We start from the raw sequence: 19,563 nt of genomic DNA on the forward strand, positions 1-19,563 counted from the left end.
TCCCCCTCACTCTCTTCCCCCCTCTCCCCCCCCCCTCCTCTCCTCTTTCTCCCCCCCCCCTCTCCCTCTTTCTCTCCCCCCCCTCTCCCTCTTTCTCCCCCTCCGCACCGCTACCGCTGGTCTCCCCGCGCTGCTCTCCCTGGCCCGCTCCACTCTCTCACTCCGGCCATTGTTTTCTGCCACGTGATTGTTAGGTTTCATCGCTGTGATTTTTTGAGCAGCGCCATCTTTAGTCCTGGCAGCTGCTGCAGTCGCAAACTGTGACGTTTTCGTGGCACATGCTGTTTCTGCGCATGTGCCAAAACAGCGCCACCTACTGATCACGTTGTCAACAATTGCGGTCTAAGTTTTAAGCAAGTGAAAGGGAGGAGGGTGGGAAAAAGAGCAAATGAGAAGGTGTGTGATAGGGTGGAAGTCTGGAGAGATTAAATGACAAAAGGGTCCATGGTGCAAGGCCAGAGAGAGCGGTAATGGGACTAGTAACGAAACAAAAGATGTGCCTAGAGGAGGTGTGAATGGGAAAATCCTGAACATTTACTTTCCGAAAGTTAAAAAAGAGAAAAACAAGAGAGGAAAGCCAAAACCAGCAACGAAAATGGGGGCAGTTCAACAATCAGATCGTAACCTCATTTTCTATTGTAATTCTCATTTTTTCTGGACTGGATTTAAAAGAAATCTCAAGGTAATAAAAAAGTATGTTAGCCCACTTTGCCACCCAAAAATCTATTGCAGCAGTTACTGATTTATTCAATATACAAAATCCTTGGAAAATGCAGAGGTTCATTAATTGGCTACTGTAATCTAGGACTACGAGTTTAACTCCTGTAAGATTCACCTCTCCTCCCTCACAACATTACAATAATCTCAGTACTGCTCATCATGGCATCAACTTTCTTCAACCTTTCTTAGCATAGCCTTGCCCTCATCACCTTTCTGCCAACAATAAGAATCCAAATCATAAAGTGATACAGCAAAGAAGGAGGCCATTCAGCCCATTGTGCCTCTGCCCACTCTTTGAAAGCTATCCAATTGGTCCCACTGCCCTGCTCTCTCCCCTTGGACTTTCAATGATTCCTTTTCAAGTATTTATCCAATTCCCTTTTGAAAGTTATTATTGAATCTGCTTTTTCTACTCTTTCAGGCAGTGTATTTCAAATGTACTTGCACTAATAGAATTAATAGGTTAATCTCCCTTGGTGGCTCAGCAGGCATATTTGGTAAGCAGCTGAGTTACAAAGACTCCACAGCCTTAAATTCAATACCAAGTCTGTATTCCATTTAAGGCCTATCTCAGCTGGGTTAGCTGTAGGATATAACAATTTGTCTCAGCTTTCTCTGTTTAAGGGAAGGAAAATCAGCCAGGGTTTCTGCTTCTAACCTGGTGTGTGACTGCCAGGTGAGGACAGGGTCAGACACGGCAGTAGAAATACCTGCCCCATTGTCAAGGTCCACCCATGAAGCTAGGCTACGTAAACAAGGTACTGTAGGGTACCCCAGTGCTCCTGGACCTGCACCGCAGCAAGAGGAGAGAAGAAAATGAGGGGGAAAATTGTGAAATATTTAAGTCTCAATCAGGTTTCACATGACATGGTGGAAATGCAACCAGTCTGTTAGGGGAGGAAAGGGCAGCATCTGTTAGGGTTTCACACCTTGCCTGTGAATCATCCCTCCATGCAGGATCCTTCCGATGACACAGCGTCCCTTGTCATTCAGTTTCAGAGTAATTCCCTGTGGATTCAAAAAGTGAAGTTAAATATCTTTCCAAATGGTGTCTGCGTAAATCAGCAAACTGGCGTCAAAATGTAGGGAGCAAATAATATTCTCGCACCATATTAAAGACTGTGGGCTGGATTTTGTCCGCAGACTGATGTCGGGTTTCGTGGCTAGGGGGAGGCCGAAGAATCGGAGTGGCAGCGGTTGCCATGGGACCCGACGCCAGGATTGCCGGCCTGATCTTCCCGGTGGTGGCGAGGCCTCATGGCGGCACCTTTACCACTCTGGGACGGGACCCTACTTTACATATTTAAAATAGCTTTCTGCATAAATGTAAATTTATTTCCCCATGATCTTAACGTCGGTTCCCAATCTTGAGCATGTCGTGTAGCACTCGTGTGCCTTCACTTTCCCATCCAGGAGAAGCTGGTGCCAACGAGGTGGGGAAGGGGTCAACCCTACATTATTTTGAACTGTTTGCAGGGTTGGCAGCCTTTTAAAAATGCACCAACACTTGCTCTGGCATCAGGTGACACCATGAACGGTGTCGCCAATGCTGCCCCTGCCACATGATTGGGGGGCCAGCCGCTGTCAAGATGTTAAGTGGCCGCCTATTGCGTAATCACAGCGGCGTGGCTGCCATTTTCTGCACCAACTGCTGAAAATCTAGCCCTGTGTGCCTGAGTGTGAAGAGGCTGAGTTTGAAAGTAAAAAAAAAGGCAGGTTTGTGGCAGGCTGTGGAGAGGCCGGGGGTGGAGGGGGTGGGGGGGGGGGGGGTGGCGGTGGGGGGAGGGGGGTGGTGGTGGGGGTTAAATTCTCAAATATCTGTTTCCAGACCAAAACCTGCCTCCATCACATTTCCAGCTTTCACTTAAATGGGAAGGTGGAAGGGCTGCCAACCTGCTCCAAGGAGGCTGCAAGCCTCATTGTCATTCAGGTTTTCAACTTTAACTCTGGTCAGCCGGGTTTCCTGTGTGTTGGGAAACCTAGCAACTTCATTGAGTTGAGGACTTGGTGGATTCAGGAGGTAAGTGCTGTTATGTTTACCTCCTGGATTCAGTTGCCTGCTTGAGAAGCCCTTGTGATCAGGCCCGCTCCCCCCCGACAACCTTCCCCCGAGGCCTCTGATTTCTCTAACCACTAGGCATGCGATCCACCGTCCCAGTCTCTGTACACAAATTCTTCTTCCCCGAGGCCTGCGAATCCTTCCCTTAGGCCTTCAATCCCTGTCTTAGGCCTCTGACCCTACCCCCCACCTCCCCAGGCCTCCAACCTCCCCAGCTCAGATCCCTGAGCTCACCCCAATGATTGGCAGCACACCCGATTGACTCCCCTCCTCGATCAACTCTCCTTCTCCCCCGATTGACACACCCTCACAATGCCTCACTCCTGCTGGCCCAATCAACTCTCCAGCCCAATCGACCCCATCCAGCTGCCACCCTCCTCCCCCCGCCACCCCAAACCCACCCAGCTCACATCTCTGGTGTTGCCTTAGCTACTGCTGCAGCCTTCACTGACTGGCTCCCTCCCCACCCTACTGGAGGCCCAGCCATCAGGCTGGCCTCCAGGCAGGAAACCGATTAGTGACGTCAATGGCACTCTACAGTTAAAACTCCACAGCATGTGCAAGAACCTTGAATTCAGGGTTCACTTTCTAACCGATCTGCTCCCTGAGGGTCAGTACAATTTCCCCTTTGTGTGTCAGCACATCACACACCATGCCAATAGTTTTGTAGTTGTACTGCAAGTATGACAATATGATGTTTACTGGAAAGGGAAGCAATGGGTGTACAGGCCAACGTGGTAAAAGCAGGCTGGACCCCCAGTGAACTGTAGAAGTTTATTACTGTTCTTCTAAGAAACCCCCGGGGACAGAGTACCAGCAGCGGTCATTACATGAGTAGTAGATCACTTGATTCAACTGTGGCCATAACTGGATGGGGTAATCAAGTTGGCTGCTTTTTGTTGGTCACAGTATTACCGGATTAAAGCTCTGCTGCTTGTCAAAAGCTTCATCAAAAGCCTTTATACAAGTAAGGCCATTCAGCCTACTTAGCTCATCCATCCAGAAAGACCCTACTGGCCCTTCATTTACAATATCCAACTGTTCCTTAAATTATTTGAGTTTTTTTTTCTCCATTACCACAGACAGAAATCCATTTCATGTGTTGACCACTCTTTGCATGAGAAAACCTGGCATTCATTCTGTCACAATTGAACTTGAAATAATATTCTGTGTTTACTTTTCTTTTACTGCTTACTCTGTTTTATGCATCATTGAGGTGTCCTCTGAGGCACCTGTTCAAGGCAGAACATCTTACATTTATTTGGCCTTTCCTTATAACTGGCATCTCTAAAGTTTCAGGGAACAGAAGATTCCTAAATATTTTCCTCTTATCCCTTCTTTCCTGCAGGGGTGACTAATGCTGAGATACTATTCCATGGCGTCCTGCGTTAGTGATACTACTGATGTGAAAACCTGGACAGTAAATAACAGGCGATTCAAGCGTGGAGGCCATTGCAGCTAAGCTAATTCCTTTGCTCGCCCCACACTTACATTCTCTCATTTCCAGTCGCGGTCACTATGAAGCAATCATTTCTTCACCCTAACAAGGATATTGATAAGCTTCCTCATCAATGCCCTGCCTGAGATTTGCCAACTCAACACAGACTAAGGACCGAACCTGGGACTTTTGTAAATTGCATGGCTCAATACTGTGGCAGGTGACCCATTTACTCACAGGGGAAATTCTTGGAGGTTCCATCCAGCAGGGTTTTAAGGTGAGGCTGTTGTGGTTCTTGAGAGGTCCTGCTTTTAAATGGCTTTTACTTTTGCTGCTTCTGTCATTTTGACCCAAGACAGTGATGTCGATGCAACAATTCTCCCCATTTAAATTGTTAAACCTAGCGCTCTGAACCCAATTGTGAAATTGTTGACTCAGTTCTCATGAGTCATAGACAGCACTCTGCAGCAATCTGAACAGCAGAAATTCTAAATTTAAAAGTGTCTTTATTGTACCTTTATTGTTGGCCATCATAAAAGTTACTGAACAACAGGAAAATCTTATTACAAAGTCATCACTGGTGTCCTATTAATCCAGTACAAAGCAGAATGCTTGCCTCAAGGCTAATATTTTATAACCAATGAAAGTTCTAAAAGGTTTCAGATGAACAATCTCAAAAATCTTGTATTGAAATTAAACCTTTGATCTGAACAATCTGAATGTACAGCTAAGCAAAGAACCAGGGAGGTAGTAGCAGTTTGACTATGATTGGCAGCTCTCCTTTTTAGCCAGCTGAATCAAGTCACGAACAACAGTCACATGCATTCCAGTTTCAATTTCATTACATTAAGATTCACCAGACTCTCCTGATGACTCAGTCAGTTAAAGCAGTGCATACATGAATCACACAATCAAAAAGGTTCCAGATTTGATCCTGACTCTTGGCTGCTGTAACTGATCTCAGCCAGAGTAGCAATAGGACCTTAATGCCCCTTTTAAAAAGAATGTAGAAGGGAGAATTAGGCAGGGTTTAAAATGTTGACCTCTGACCATGACTGCATTCAAATGAAGCAAGGGAACTCGGGAGAATCAGTGTCTTAATAACACCAGTAATTGCATTTGTATAAGGTCTTTATCATAGTAAAACATCTCAAGGCATTTCACAATTGGTGCTCATAACTCAACAAGAGTAGGAAGGGATTAGGGAAGTGGGCTGAAAGCACTATCAGAGATATGTTTTAAGAACAACATTAAAGGTGGGAAAAATATAGTAAAATGAAGGCATTTAAGGAGGAAATTCCAGAATCTGGGAAATGACTGAAGACTCTGACAATTAATGGTAGAGCAGAAAGAGGAAGGGACTGTACAGTAGACCAGAGTTGGAAGAGCAGATGGTGTTGGGGAGAATGGAGAGCTGGAGAAGATTGGAAAGGTAGGGAGGTGTGAGCCTGTGGAGGGCCTTGAAGATAGGGGCTGGGATTTAGATGTTGGTGTGCTGGGTAACAAAAGGGTTTGGCAAGAAGAAGGATAGTGAAATAGAATATGGGTGTCATGATGTGAATGATTTGAAGTATACAGAAAGAATTTGCATTTATATGGCACCTTTCACTACCACAGGACATCCCAAAGTATTTCACAGCCAATAAAATACTTTTCATGTGTAGTCACTATTGTAATTCAGGGTGCAACTCATGAGTTTAACCAGGAAAGCATCTGAATAGTTGAATCTAGCAGTCGTGGGGATGAGGTAGGAGAAGGGGAGAATGATGTTTCAGTATTAATCACAGTAATAGACTGGATATGAGATGAGAAGCCTCATCTCTTAGTCAAGCAAGACACTGAGGTTGTGCATGGTCAGGTGATAGAGGAAGGGCACATGATTGGGGACTGAACAAATTGGCTTTGGTCTTAAGGCTCATCCATATAAATGTTAGACTGGAGGTTTGATAGTCAGCGACAGTTGTGGGGGGTGCGGGGGAACTCTATATTAAAGTTGGGCTGACTATTTGAAGTTTATCTTGGAAGGGTAACATAAATTATTTTCCTTCCCAGAAAGCTGACATACCATGGGTTCACTTGTACTTTTCTGGAATGTAATCAGTTGGATCTTCTTTACATTCTGTGCCTCGTGTTCTTTACTGCTACCATTCATGTAAGGAGAGGAGTTGGCACTGCCATTGCTGTAAACTTCCTGGGCAGCACCATTGTATGCCAACATGTAACCCTAAGAATAAAAAGTGACATGTTAGACATAAGCAATGCTGGAAATAGATTCTCTCACAGGCAAAAGTGCATTTTTTTCCAACAAGATTCTGCCGGTCAATAGGTTTTCCATGAAGTTAAATTCCATTTAAATACAATAGGGATTTTTTTCCTAATTTCTTTCAATGTTTTCTCTTATTTTCTATTATGCATAGGCTTCCCTCCCCTGATGTATTTTGGGCAGCTCTTTTTTTGTCTAGCATATTAGAGCTGGAAGATTTTCCTGGGGCAGTTCAAACTGTTCCCTGAATACATTGGTCCTTCTATTTATCTATGAAGAACAGGATATTTATTGATTTGAATGGAGCTATCAGCAGATTCGTGCAATGACAAATTTATTAACAAGTCAATGACAGCCACATCTTATCAGACTGTACTGTGTGCAAGACCTCACTTTGCACTATGCAACATCTCTGAACATTGTACTGTGCAGCATCTCTGCCTATTATCTTTATTCAGTATGTCTGTTGCTGTGAAATATGGTTGCTTGTGGAGGCCTTTTCATTTTTAAATATCATTATTGATCTCAAAAGTAACAGAAAAGCTCCTGCAGATTCTGAATGAATTGTAAACAATGTTCCAACTTTGAGCTCTGATTTTCACCAGCCACTCACCACTACTTTATTCATTACTATGTGCTCAATCACCTACAGGAAGGCCTGCTCATCACAGAGTGTAGGCCTGGGACAATATTTCAGGTGTTATCAGCAAAGAGGGTCAAACCTGGTTTAATTTTTTCAGATGAGATGAGATGGGATCCAACCTACAATAAGTATTTTCAGTGATTCTGAGGAGCCACTTATAGTTTTGGAAATCCCTCTGGGAAAACAGCCAGGTAGAGCTGAACGAACCCTTCCCCTTTATCCATTAGTCATCCTTGTGAGGTAAGCTGGGTTTCAGCTCGAGTACTAGCCAAAGCCTAATATAATTCTGAGGGCTGCTGTTTGACAGCATGACAATTACAGAAAAGATCCAGTTCAAGATACATCAAAGCTCGGAACAGACTGTTGAGGATATTAGTAGACAAACATTGAATGCATTCATGTGACTTTCAATGTCCACTATTTCAGCACAGGCATTAACCCATTTATTTTAAATAGGTAAGCACCTCTGCTAAAATGCTAAGCATCTCAGGCATATGATTGTCATTACATGTTAAGCATCCGTCTTCTAATATTGCAGCAATATTTTTAAGCTACATATGAAAACAATTCTCAAATTACTACATACTGAGCGTACTCTCTAATTTTCCAGTTATACTGCACATTTTGAGGCACCAAAATAGTTAAATTATTTCAGAGCCAAAGGGACTTCAGTTCAAGTTTACATATCAGGCATCACTCCACCTTCAGGAAGTAGTCCGACCCTTTTTAGGATTAGACTAGTGCACAGTGGATTTTTGGAAACTTGAAAACTAACAAGTTCATCTTGTTTTCCATTAGGTTTTCTTTTGCAATCTATGACATAACAATTAAATTGACCGTTAAGGCAACCCAGAGGTGGAAGGTCACTGTTACTATTCACTATATTATCCAGTCTCTCAGCATCATCATCTAATAATACAGTCACCAAAATCAGAGGTTCATGCAGTCCCACGCAGATCACTGGTAACATTTAAATACAACAGGGTGGCTTGTTACTCTGACCATCATTAATTGAATCCCCAGACTGGAAGTGGTGATTAAACATGATCAGTTCAACATCTTGTAGACAACCAGAATGAGCTTTAAGGTTTAAACTGAATATTCTGGTGAAGCTATTTTAGCTCCCTCACACAGATATCAGAAAACAGATGTTACAAAAGCAGATACTATCCCTTCTTTTATATCTGCCCATCTTTTTCTTGACTCTGACTGGAATTATTTTGTGGATGGTGACCACTTCCTTATAGCCATGTTTCATGCGTCATCCTAGACACTGGGCCGAATTTTACAGACGCCCCAACGTCGGGGGTCATGGGCAGGGGGGCCGGAAAATGTCTCCAGGAGAGGCCCACCACGCACCTCGATGCCATGAAGGCCCGGCACGATGTTGCCGGTGGCAGCCAGGCCTCATGGCGGCATCCCCGATGCTCGGCGACGGGACCGCCATTGACATATGCAAATAAATTTAAATCAATGAATTCATTACCCTTATGCTCCCAGCGTATGTCCCGGTGTGATATGCGTGCTGCTAACTGGCACTCTCGCACCTTTGGATCCCCGTCTGGTGAATCGAGGCTGAACACTGGTGGGGAGGGGGGAGGAAGTATGTTTCTCAGTGCGGGGTGGGTGTGGCGGGGGCAGTGGGGTCAAAGTCATATCATTGGTGTAGGGGATGGTGGGAAGGGTTATAGTGTAAAGTTTATGCACTTTGAGGGGGGAGGGGGAAGGTCAAGTGGACAAGATAAGTGTTTTCAGGGGAGAGGGCAAGTAATTAATTCTATGGTTATTGGTGGGGTGGGAGAGGGGCAAGATAAATGTATTTAATTTTTAAAAATCAATGTATCTTTAAATATTTAAATTGAACAGTAGGGCTTGAAGCCCTTTAAAAATGGTGCACAGGCAGCTGACGCCATTGCCTGGGACAAAAAGCCCGCCCCTCCATGTCATCGGGGAGGGGGGGGCGGTGGGTGCGGTCTGCCCCAGCTATTTAAATGAACCACTGCACTTAATATCGTGATGGCTCCAAGACATGCGGCCGCATGGGCAAGCTGCCATTGTTTTCTCCTGCCGCCAATTTCAATGGCGGGAGTATATATTTCAGCCCACTGTGTCAGCAGATTTCTCCACTTTGAGAGACATGGCAATTGAGCCTGAACTGTCCTCATCTGCAATAGCAATGTAGAGGAGCGTAGGGGAGACCAAATGCAGATTGGGTCACTGGTTTGCGGAACACATCTGCTCAGTCTGAAAGCATGACCCCGAGCTTCCTGTCGCTTGCCATTTCAACACACCCTCCTGTTTCTTTCCCACGTATCTGTCCTGGGCTTGCTGCAGTGTTCCAGTGAACATCAACGCAAGCTCGAGGAACAGCATCTCATTTATTGATTAGGCACGCAATAGCCTGCCGGACTGAACATTGAGTTCAATAATTTCAGAGCATGACGAGCCCCCCTTTTAATTTTATTTTTAGTAATATTATTCTTTTTTCTATTTTTATTTTATTTTAATTTGTTTCATCATTCATTTTTTTACCATGTGCCTGCCCACTGTGTTTTTTTCATGTTTGTGCTTTTGGCCAGGGCTGTTCATTTTTCAGTCAATTAACACCCTCTCTACATTAATGCTTTGTCTTTCAGCACATCATTAACATACCGTGACCCTCGGTCCATTAACACCTTCCCTTTTGTTATCTCTTGCCCCACCTCCGCTTTATTTGCTTAAAACCTATTACATTTCTAACCTTTGCCAGACCTGAAAAGTTAACTCTGCTTCTCTCTCCAAAGATGCTGCTAGATCTGCTGAGTATTTCCAGCATTTTTTTGTTGTTAATTTAAGAGGAGTTGGGAATGGCATCTGCCTCATGTGTTAGTGGAAATAATCAGGCAAAATATTCCAATTAAAAGATTATGTATGCATCAGAATTTTGTGTTTATGATAGGAAAGGAGTGACTTTCCTTGGGTCACCCTCAAACAAGGTCTGATTATCAAGCCACCACTGCAAAGTGTGACACAAATTTCTTTTCTGAATTGTGTTGAAATATCAATGACTGTGCAAGTTGATCTCAATCAAATTTCATTGGCATGTAAGAGCATTTCTGATTTGGAGTTGATAGCGGGGGCATTTGCTGTCTCTGGTTTACATGACGGTTTGACAGCCTGCGTGAGCAGGGCAGTGAAGTTGGGGGTGGCGGGGAACCCTTCCAGAATCCAGATTGTGGGTTTGAAATGGCTTCTGCACTAATGCTCTTTACCAGGAAAATCTTTCTAGGCTGCTTTAACAAAACACTTTAAAGAGGTGTTTCAGCTGCTTAAGTAGCTGTGCACCTTATTCCCAAAAAAGTTTGGCAGTCAGTCAGCAGGAAACCCTTTCACATGAATCCACCGTGGGTGATTTCCATCTGTTCAGTGCCATATATAACCAGGATGAATGGTGGATCTTTTCTTCTCCCTCCTTTCTTGAAGACACTGACTTAGGTTCGGAAACAATACAGGCTTAGGCAGCCCAGAGATGCCTAGCACAAGTGCCAATTCTTCATGTGCAAACCTGGACATTAAGTGCCAACAGGCAATTTTTCCACAGTTGGCATCACAGTTGACTCCAATCTTACCCTTACCTGACATACATACATACAGACCTGTAAGCAACAGTCTTTGGGTAGTGACCAGGAGCACGGACCATGGGGATAATTTTAAGCTAACCAACATGACAGGAAACTGATGAGATCACATCAGTCACCCATTTTTCACCCCAATGGACTTTACTTTCCATTGAAATAAAATTGGGTGGGCTGTAAAACAAGTGGCTGATCTGCATTTGTCAGTTTCCTGGGTTAGGTTAAAATAGGCCCCTCCCATGGTCGATTTCCTCCTTCTTAACTCAATGGCACCAAAGTTAATTATAGCACCCCAAATGCTGCCACTGCTGCTTTCAACTAACTCAGTTCAATACCAAGCAGTGCTTTTACCGCTGAACTCCCAAAGGGTTCTTTTTCATATTAGATGTTTCACATAAATCTCATCCCTTTCCTTGTAAATACACAAACTGTGACCCGCTGGAAGTGTGATTGGTACAGTTCTCAGGAGCTTGTGTAACTGTAAACCAGAGCAGTGCGGAGTGGAGTATGAACAATTCAAAATGCCAGGTATTGTCAGGGAAACCACAGGTGATATGCAACATAAAAACCTCTTTATTGTGCACTCCATTACTGAGAAAGTGGCTGATGTTTGAGGCCATTGTTATGTTGATCTCCTCAAATAACTGAAAAGCAACTAAAAAGACGTCAGTCATTAAAGAAACATCACTTTGCTACATTGACACACATGCCCCTTGCATCCCACATTTATTGTTCAGTTGCTGTACATCTCATTCTGACACACAACGAAAATAGGTAAACAGCTGAACTACCCAGGCAGCAATGCATTGATCAATGCAGAACCAGCAGTGGGATACCATGCATCACTGAACTGCAAAGAACCTCAGTTACAGTTTGAACCTGGCCTATTGCTGAAGTCTGTTGTGTGTTAAAACAAAAGTGTAAAAAACAACAAAACACTAATGTACTTACACAGAAAATAGTGTTTATTAAATGAGAGGGTTGAAGTTTCTCAGAGCTGACCCGAATAACACATCACATGGGTTCTAGTGCAGTAGTGTTTTGACTCCCGAATGCAACATTCACAACTTTAGTGCGTTGGGTTTGTTCACTGTATGAAGGTGGTTTCACCGCACTGTCTTGTGTAGTGGCCCCTCCATCTCCAGTGCATGGTTTATTCACAATCATGGCAGACAACACAGATACAGCCTAATAGTGACGTGTTTTATCTGAATCCACTAATTATGCCATTTGCTAAAGATCTTTTGATAGTGTGAGGTATTAAGTAGATTCACAGCTTCACAAAACTTTGCAAAACTTTTAATGGAGCTTATTCATTGCCTGTAAAGTAGGTCACACTCCTCCCTGATATATGTGCACCTCTCACTGTACTCTGTACCTCACTGTAACATTCCCCATACTCTGCCCCTCACTGTGACATTCCCCATACTCTGCCCCTCACTATAACATTCCACATACTCTGCCCCTCACTGAAACATTCCACATACTCTGCCCCTCAAAGCAACATTCCCCATACTCTGCCCCTCACTGTAACATCCTCCATTCTCTCACGCTCACTGCAACATTCCCCATACTCTGCATCTCACTGTAACATTCCCCACACTCTGCCTCTCACTGGAACATTCTTCATACTCTGCCCCTCACTGCAACAGTCCCCATACTCTGCCCCACAAAACAACATTCCCCATACTCTGCCCCTCAAAGCAACATTCTCCATACTCTTAAGCTCACTGTAACATTCCCCAAACTCTGCCTCTCACTGGAACATTCTCCATACTATTGCGCACACTGTAACATTCCCCATACTCTGCCCCTCACTGTAACATTCCCCAAACTCTGCCTCTCACTGGAACATTCTCCATACTATTGCGCACACTGTAACATTCCCCATACTCTGCCCCTCACTGTAACATTCCCCATACTCTGCCCCTCACTGTAACATTCCCCATATTCTGCCTCTCACTGTAACATTCCCCATATTCTGCCTCTCACTGTAACATTCCCCAAACTCTGCTCTCACTGTAACATTCCCCAAACTCTGCTCTCACTGTAACATTCCCCATACTCTGCCCCTCACTGTAACATTCCCCATATTCTGCTTCTCACTGTAACATTCCCCATATTTTGCCCCTCACTGGAACATTCTCCAATATCTGTCCCTCAATGTATCGATCTCCATTATCTGTCCCTCACTGTAATATTCTCCATTATCTGCCCCTCACTGTAACATTCCCCATATTCTGCTTCTCACTGTAACATTCCCCATATTTTGCCCCTCACTGGAACATTCTCCAATATCTGTCCCTCAATGTATCGATCTCCATTATCTGCCCCTCACTGTAACATTCTCCATTATCTGCCCCTCACTGTAACATTCTCCATTTTAGGCCCTTCACTTTAACATTTTCCATTATCTGTCCCTCACTGTAACATTCTCCATACTCTGCCCCTCACTGTAACATTCTCCATTATCGGCCCCTCACTGAAACATTCTCCATTATCTGTCCCTCACTGCAACATTCTCCATTATCTGCCCCTCACTGAAACATTCTCCATTATCTGCCCCTCATTTAACATTCTCCATTATCTGCCCCTCATTGTAACATTCTCCATTATATGCCCCTCATTGTAACATTCTCCATTATATGCCCCTCATTGTAACATTCTCCATTATATCACCCTCATTGTAACATTCTCCATTATCTGCCCTTCAATGCAACATTCTCCATTATCTGTCCCTCACTGTAACATTCTCCATACTCTGCCCCTCACTGTAACATTCTCCATACTCTGCCCCTCACTGGAACATTCTCCATACTCTGCCCCTCACTGGAACATTCTCCATACTCTGCCCCTCACTGGAACATTCTCCATACTCTGCCCCTCACTGGAACATTCTCCATTATCTGCCCTTCACTGTAACCTTATCCATTATCTGCCCCTCACTGTAACATTCTCCATTATCTGCCCCTCACTGTAACCTTATCAATTATCGGCTCCTCACTGTAACATTCTCCATACTCTGCCCCTCACTGGAACATTCTCCATTATCTGCCCTTCACTGTAACCTTATCCATTATCTGCCCCTCACTGTAACATTCTCCATTATCTGCCCTTCACTGTAACCTTATCCATTATCTGCCCCTCACTGTAACATTCTCCATACTCTGCCCCTCACTGGAACATTCTCCATTATCTGCCCTTCACTGTAACCTTATCCATTATCTGCCCCTCACTGCAACATTCTCCATTATCTGCCCGTCACTGTAACATTCTCCATTATCTGTCCCTCAATGTAACATTCTCCATTATCTGCCTGTCACTGTAACATTCTCCATTATCTGTCCCTCAATGTAACATTCTCCATACTCTGCCCCTCACGGAAACATTCTCCATTATCTGCCCGTCCCTATAACATTCTCCACTATCTGCCCCTCATTGTAAGATTCTCCATTAGCTGTCCCTCACTGTAACATTCTCCATACTCTGCCCCTCACTGTAACATTCTCCATTATCTGCCGTTCACTGTAACATTCTCCATTATCTGTCCCTCACTGTAACATTCTCCACTATATGCCCCTCATTGTAAGATTCTCCATTATCTGCCCCTCACTGTAACATTCTCCATTATCTGTCCCTGACTGTAACATTCTACATTATGTGCCCCTCATTGTAACATTCCGCATTATCTGCCCATCATTGTAACATTCTCCATTATCTGCCCCTCACTTTAACATTCTCCATTATCTGTCCCTCACTGTAACATTCTCCATTATCTGCCCTTCACTGCAACATTCTCCATACTCTGCCCCTCACTGTAACATTCTCCATTATCTGCCCCTCACTGGAACATTCTCCATTATCGGCACTTCACTTTAACATTTTCCATTATCTGCCCCTCACTGTAACATTCTCCATTATCTGTCCCTCACTGTAACATTCTCCTTTATCTGCCCCTCACTGTAACATTCTCCTTTATCTGCCCGTCACTGTAACATTCTCCACACTCTGTCCCTCACTGTAACATTCTCCACTATATGCCCCTCATTGTAAGATTCTCCATTATCTGCCCCTCACTGTAACATTCTCCATTATCTGCCCCACACGTTAACATTCTCCATTATCTGTCCCTGACTGTAACATTCTACATTATCTGCCCCTCACTGCAACATTCTCCATTATCTGCCCCTGACTTTAACATTCTCCAAACTCTGCCCCTCACTGTAACATTCTCCTTTATCTGCCCCTCATTGTAACATTCTTCATTATCTGTCCCTCACTGTAACATTCTCCATGATCTGCCCTTCACTGTAACATTCTCCATACTCTGCCCCTCACTGTAACATTCTCCTTTATCTGCCCCTCATTGTAACATTCTTCATTATCTGCCCCTCACTGTAACATTCTCCATTATCTGCCCCTCACTGTAACATTCTCCATTATATCCCCCTCATTGTAACATTCTCCATTATCTGTCCCTCACTGTAACATTCTCCATTATCTGTCCCTCACTGTAACATTCTCCACACTCTGCCCCTCACTGTAACATTCTCCATACTCTGCCCCTCACTGTAACATTCTCCATTATCTGCCCTTCACTTTAACATTCTCCATTATCTGCCGTTCACTGTAACATTCTCCATTATCGGTCCCTCACTGGAACGTTCTCCATACTCTGCCCCTCACTGTAACATTCTCCATTATCTGCCCTTCACTGTAACCTTATCCATTATCTGCCCCTCACTGTAACCTTATCCATTATCTGCCCTTCACTGTAACCTTATCCATTATCTGCCCCTCACAGTAACATTCTCCATTATCTGCCCATCATTGTAACATTCTCCATTATCTGTCCCTCACTGTAACATTCGCCATGATCTGCCCTTCACTGTTACATTCTCCATACTCTGCCCCTCACTGTAACATTCTCCTTTATCTGCCCCTCATTGTAACATTTTTCATTATCTGCCCTTCACTGTAACATTCTCGATTATCTGCCCCTCATTGTAACATTCTCCATTATATCCCCCTCATTGTAACATTCTCCATTATCTGCCCTTCACTGTAACATTCTCCATTATCTGTCCCTCACTGTAACATTCTACACACTCTGCCTCTCACTGTAACATTCTCCATACTCTGCCCCTCACTGCAACATTCTCCATTATCTGCCCTTCACTTTAACATTCTCCATTATTTGCCGTTCACTGTAACATTCTCCATTATCGGTCCCTCACTGGAACATTCTTCATACTCTGCCCCTCACTGTAACATTCTCCATTATCTGCCCTTCACTGTAACCTTATCCATTATCTGCCCCTCACTGTAACCTTATCCATTATCTGCCCTTCACTGTAACCTTATCCATTATCTGCCCCTCACTGTAACATTCTCCATTATCTGTCCCTCACTGTAACATTCTCCATACTCTGCCCCTCACTGGAACATTCTCCATGATCTGCCCTTCACTGTAACCTTATCCATTATCTGCCCCTCACAGTAACATTCTCCATTATCTGCCCATCATTGTAACATTCTCCATTATCTGCCCATCATTGTAACATTCTCCATTATCTGCCCCTCATTGTAACATTCTCCATTAACTGCCCCTCACTTTAACATTCTCCATTAACTGCCGTTCCCTGTAACATTCTCCATTATCTGCCCTTCACTGTAACATTCTCCATACTCTGCCCCTCACTGTAACATTCTCCATTATCTGCCCCTCACGGTAAAATTCTCCATTATCTGCCCCTCATTGTAACATTCTCCATTATCTGTCCCTCACTGTAACATTCTCCATTATCTGTCCCTCACTGTAACATTCTCCACACTCTGCCCCTCACTGTAACATTCTCCATACTCTGCCCCTCACTGTAACATTCTCCATTATCTGCCCTTCACTTTAACATTCTCCATTATCTGCCGTTCACTGTAACATTCTCCATTATCGGTCCCTCACTGGAACGTTCTCCATACTCTGCCCCTCACTGTAACATTCTCCATTATCTGCCCTTCACTGTAACCTTATCCATTATCTGCCCCTCACTGTAACATTCTCCATTATCTGCCCTTCACTGTAACCTTATCCATTATCTGCCCCTCACAGTAACATTCTCCATTATCTGCCCATCATTGTAACATTCTCCATTATCTGTCCCTCACTGTAACATTCGCCATGATCTGCCCTTCACTGTTACATTCTCCATACTCTGCCCCTCACTGTAACATTCTCCTTTATCTGCCCCTCATTGTAACATTTTTCATTATCTGCCCCTCACTGTAACATTCTCGATTATCTGCCCCTCATTGTAACATTCTCCATTATATCCCCCTCATTGTAACATTCTCCATTATCTGCCCTTCACTGTAACATTCTCCATTATCTGTCCCTCACTGTAACATTCTACACACTCTGCCTCTCACTGTAACATTCTCCATACTCTGCCCCTCACTGCAACATTCTCCATTATCTGCCCTTCACTTTAACATTCTCCATTATCTGCCGTTCACTGTAACATTCTCCATTATCGGTCCCTCACTGGAACATTCTTCATACTCTGCCCCTCACTGTAACATTCTCCATTATCTGCCCTTCACTGTAACCTTATCCATTATCTGCCCCTCACTGTAACCTTATCCATTATCTGCCCTTCACTGTAACCTTATCCATTATCTGCCCCTCACTGTAACATTCTCCATTATCTGTCCCTCACTGTAACATTCTCCATACTCTGCCCCTCACTGGAACATTCTCCATGATCTGCCCTTCACTGTAACCTTATCCATTATCTGCCCCTCACAGTAACATTCTCCATTATCTGCCCATCATTGTAACATTCTCCATTATCTGCCCATCATTGTAACATTCTCCATTATCTGCCCCTCACTTTAACATTCTCCATTAACTGCCGTTCCCTGTAACATTCTCCATTATCTGCCCTTCACTGTAACATTCTCCATACTCTGCCCCTCACTGTAACATTCTCCATTATCTGCCCCTCACGGTAAAATTCTCCATTATCTGCCCCTCATTGTAACATTCTCCATTATCTGCCCTTCAATGTAACCTTATCCATTATCTGCCCCTCACTGTAACATTCTCCATTATCTGCCCTTCACTGTAACCTTCTCCATTATCTGCCCCTCACAGTAACATTCTCCATTATCTGCCCTCACTGTAACATTCTCCATTATCTGCCCTTCACTGTAACCTTCTCCATTATCTGCCCCTCACAGTAACATTCTCCATTATCTGCCCCTCACTGTAACCTTCTCCATTATCTGCCCCTCATTGTAACATTCTCCATTATCTGCCCTTCAATGTAACCTTATCCATTATCTGCCCCTCACTGTAACATTCTCCATTATCTGCCCCTCACAGTAACATTCTCCATTATCTGCCCTCACTGTAACATTCTCCATTATCTGCCCTTCACTGTAACCTTCTCCATTATCTGCCCCTCACAGTAACATTCTCCATTATCTGCCCTCACTGTAACATTCTCCATTATCTGCCCTTCACTGTAACCTTCTCCATTATCTGCCCCTCACAGTAACATTCTCCATTATCTGCCCTCACTGTAACATTCTCCATTATCTGCCCTTCACAGTAACATTCTCCATTATCTGCCCCTCACAGTAACATTCTCCATTATCTGCCCTCAATGTAACATTCTCCATTATCTGCCCCTCCCTGTAACATTCTCCATTATCTGCCCCTCATTATAACATTCTCCATTAACTGCCCCTCACTTGAACATTCTCCATTATCTGCCCTTCAATGTAACCTTCTCCATTATCTGCCCCTCATTGTAACATTCTCCATTATCTGCCCCTCACTTTAACATTCTCCATTATCTGTCCCTCACTGTAACATTCTCCTTTATCTGCCCCTCATTGTAACATTCTCCTTTATCTGCCCCTCATTGTAACATTCTCCATTATCGGCCCGTCACTTGAATATTATCCATTATCTGCCCCTCACTGTAACATTCTCCATTATCTGTCCCTCACTGTAACATTCTCCATTATCTGCCCCTCATTGTAACATTCTCCTTTATCTGCCCCTCATTGTAACATTCTCCATTATCTGCCCCTCACTGTAACATTCTCCTTTATCTGCCCCTCATTGTAACATTCTCCTTTATCTGCCCCTCATTGTAACATTCTCCTTTATCTGCCCCTCATTGTAACATTCTCCATTATCTGCCCCTCATTGTAACATTCTCCATTATCTGCCCCTCATTGTAACATTCTCCTTTATCTGCCCCTCATTGTAACATTCTCCATTATCTGCCCCTCATTGTAACATTCTCCTTTATCTGCCCCTCATTGTAACATTCTCCATTATCTGCCCCTCATTGTAACATTCTCCTTTATCTGCCCCTCATTGTAACATTCTCCTTTATCTGCCCCTCATTGTAACATTCTCCTTTATCTGCCCCTCATTGTAACATTCTCCTTTATCTGCCCCTCATTGTAACATTCTCCATTATCTGCCCCTCACTGTAACATTCTCCATTATCTGTCCCTCACTGTAACATTCTCTTTTATCTGCCCCTCATTGTAACATTCTCCTTTATCTGCCCCTCATTGTAACATTCTCCATTATCTGCCCCTCATTGTAACATTCTCCATTATCGGCCCGTCACTTGAATATTATCCATTATCTGTCCCTCACTGTAACATTCTCCTTTATCTGCCCCTCATTGTAACATTCTTCATTATCTGCCCCTCACTGTAACATTCTCCATTATCTGCCCTTCAATGTAACCTTATCCATTATCTGCCCCTCACTGTAACATTCTCCATTATCTGCCCCTC

At 43.9% G+C, this 19,563-nt stretch overlaps 1 protein-coding gene across 1 annotated transcript in view; it reads right to left on the reverse strand.

Annotated features, from left to right (window-relative positions):
* Window positions 1-19,563, reverse strand: part of mpp1 (MAGUK p55 scaffold protein 1) — a 115,673-nt gene that overhangs the window by 42,927 nt on the left and 53,183 nt on the right. Inside the window, exons 2-5 of the mRNA XM_068047640.1 lie at window positions 6,283-6,441; window positions 1,650-1,728; window positions 1,246-1,248; window positions 162-203 (exon numbers count right to left, since the gene is read on the reverse strand). Coding sequence (XP_067903741.1) covers window positions 162-203; window positions 1,246-1,248; window positions 1,650-1,728; window positions 6,283-6,441 — 283 coding nt within the window. The remainder of the gene's footprint in view (window positions 1-161; window positions 204-1,245; window positions 1,249-1,649; window positions 1,729-6,282; window positions 6,442-19,563) is intronic.

Source organism: Heterodontus francisci, chromosome 15 (genome assembly GCF_036365525.1).
Source record: "Heterodontus francisci isolate sHetFra1 chromosome 15, sHetFra1.hap1, whole genome shotgun sequence".
In the NCBI taxonomy this organism is placed as follows: Eukaryota; Metazoa; Chordata; class Chondrichthyes; order Heterodontiformes; family Heterodontidae; genus Heterodontus; species Heterodontus francisci.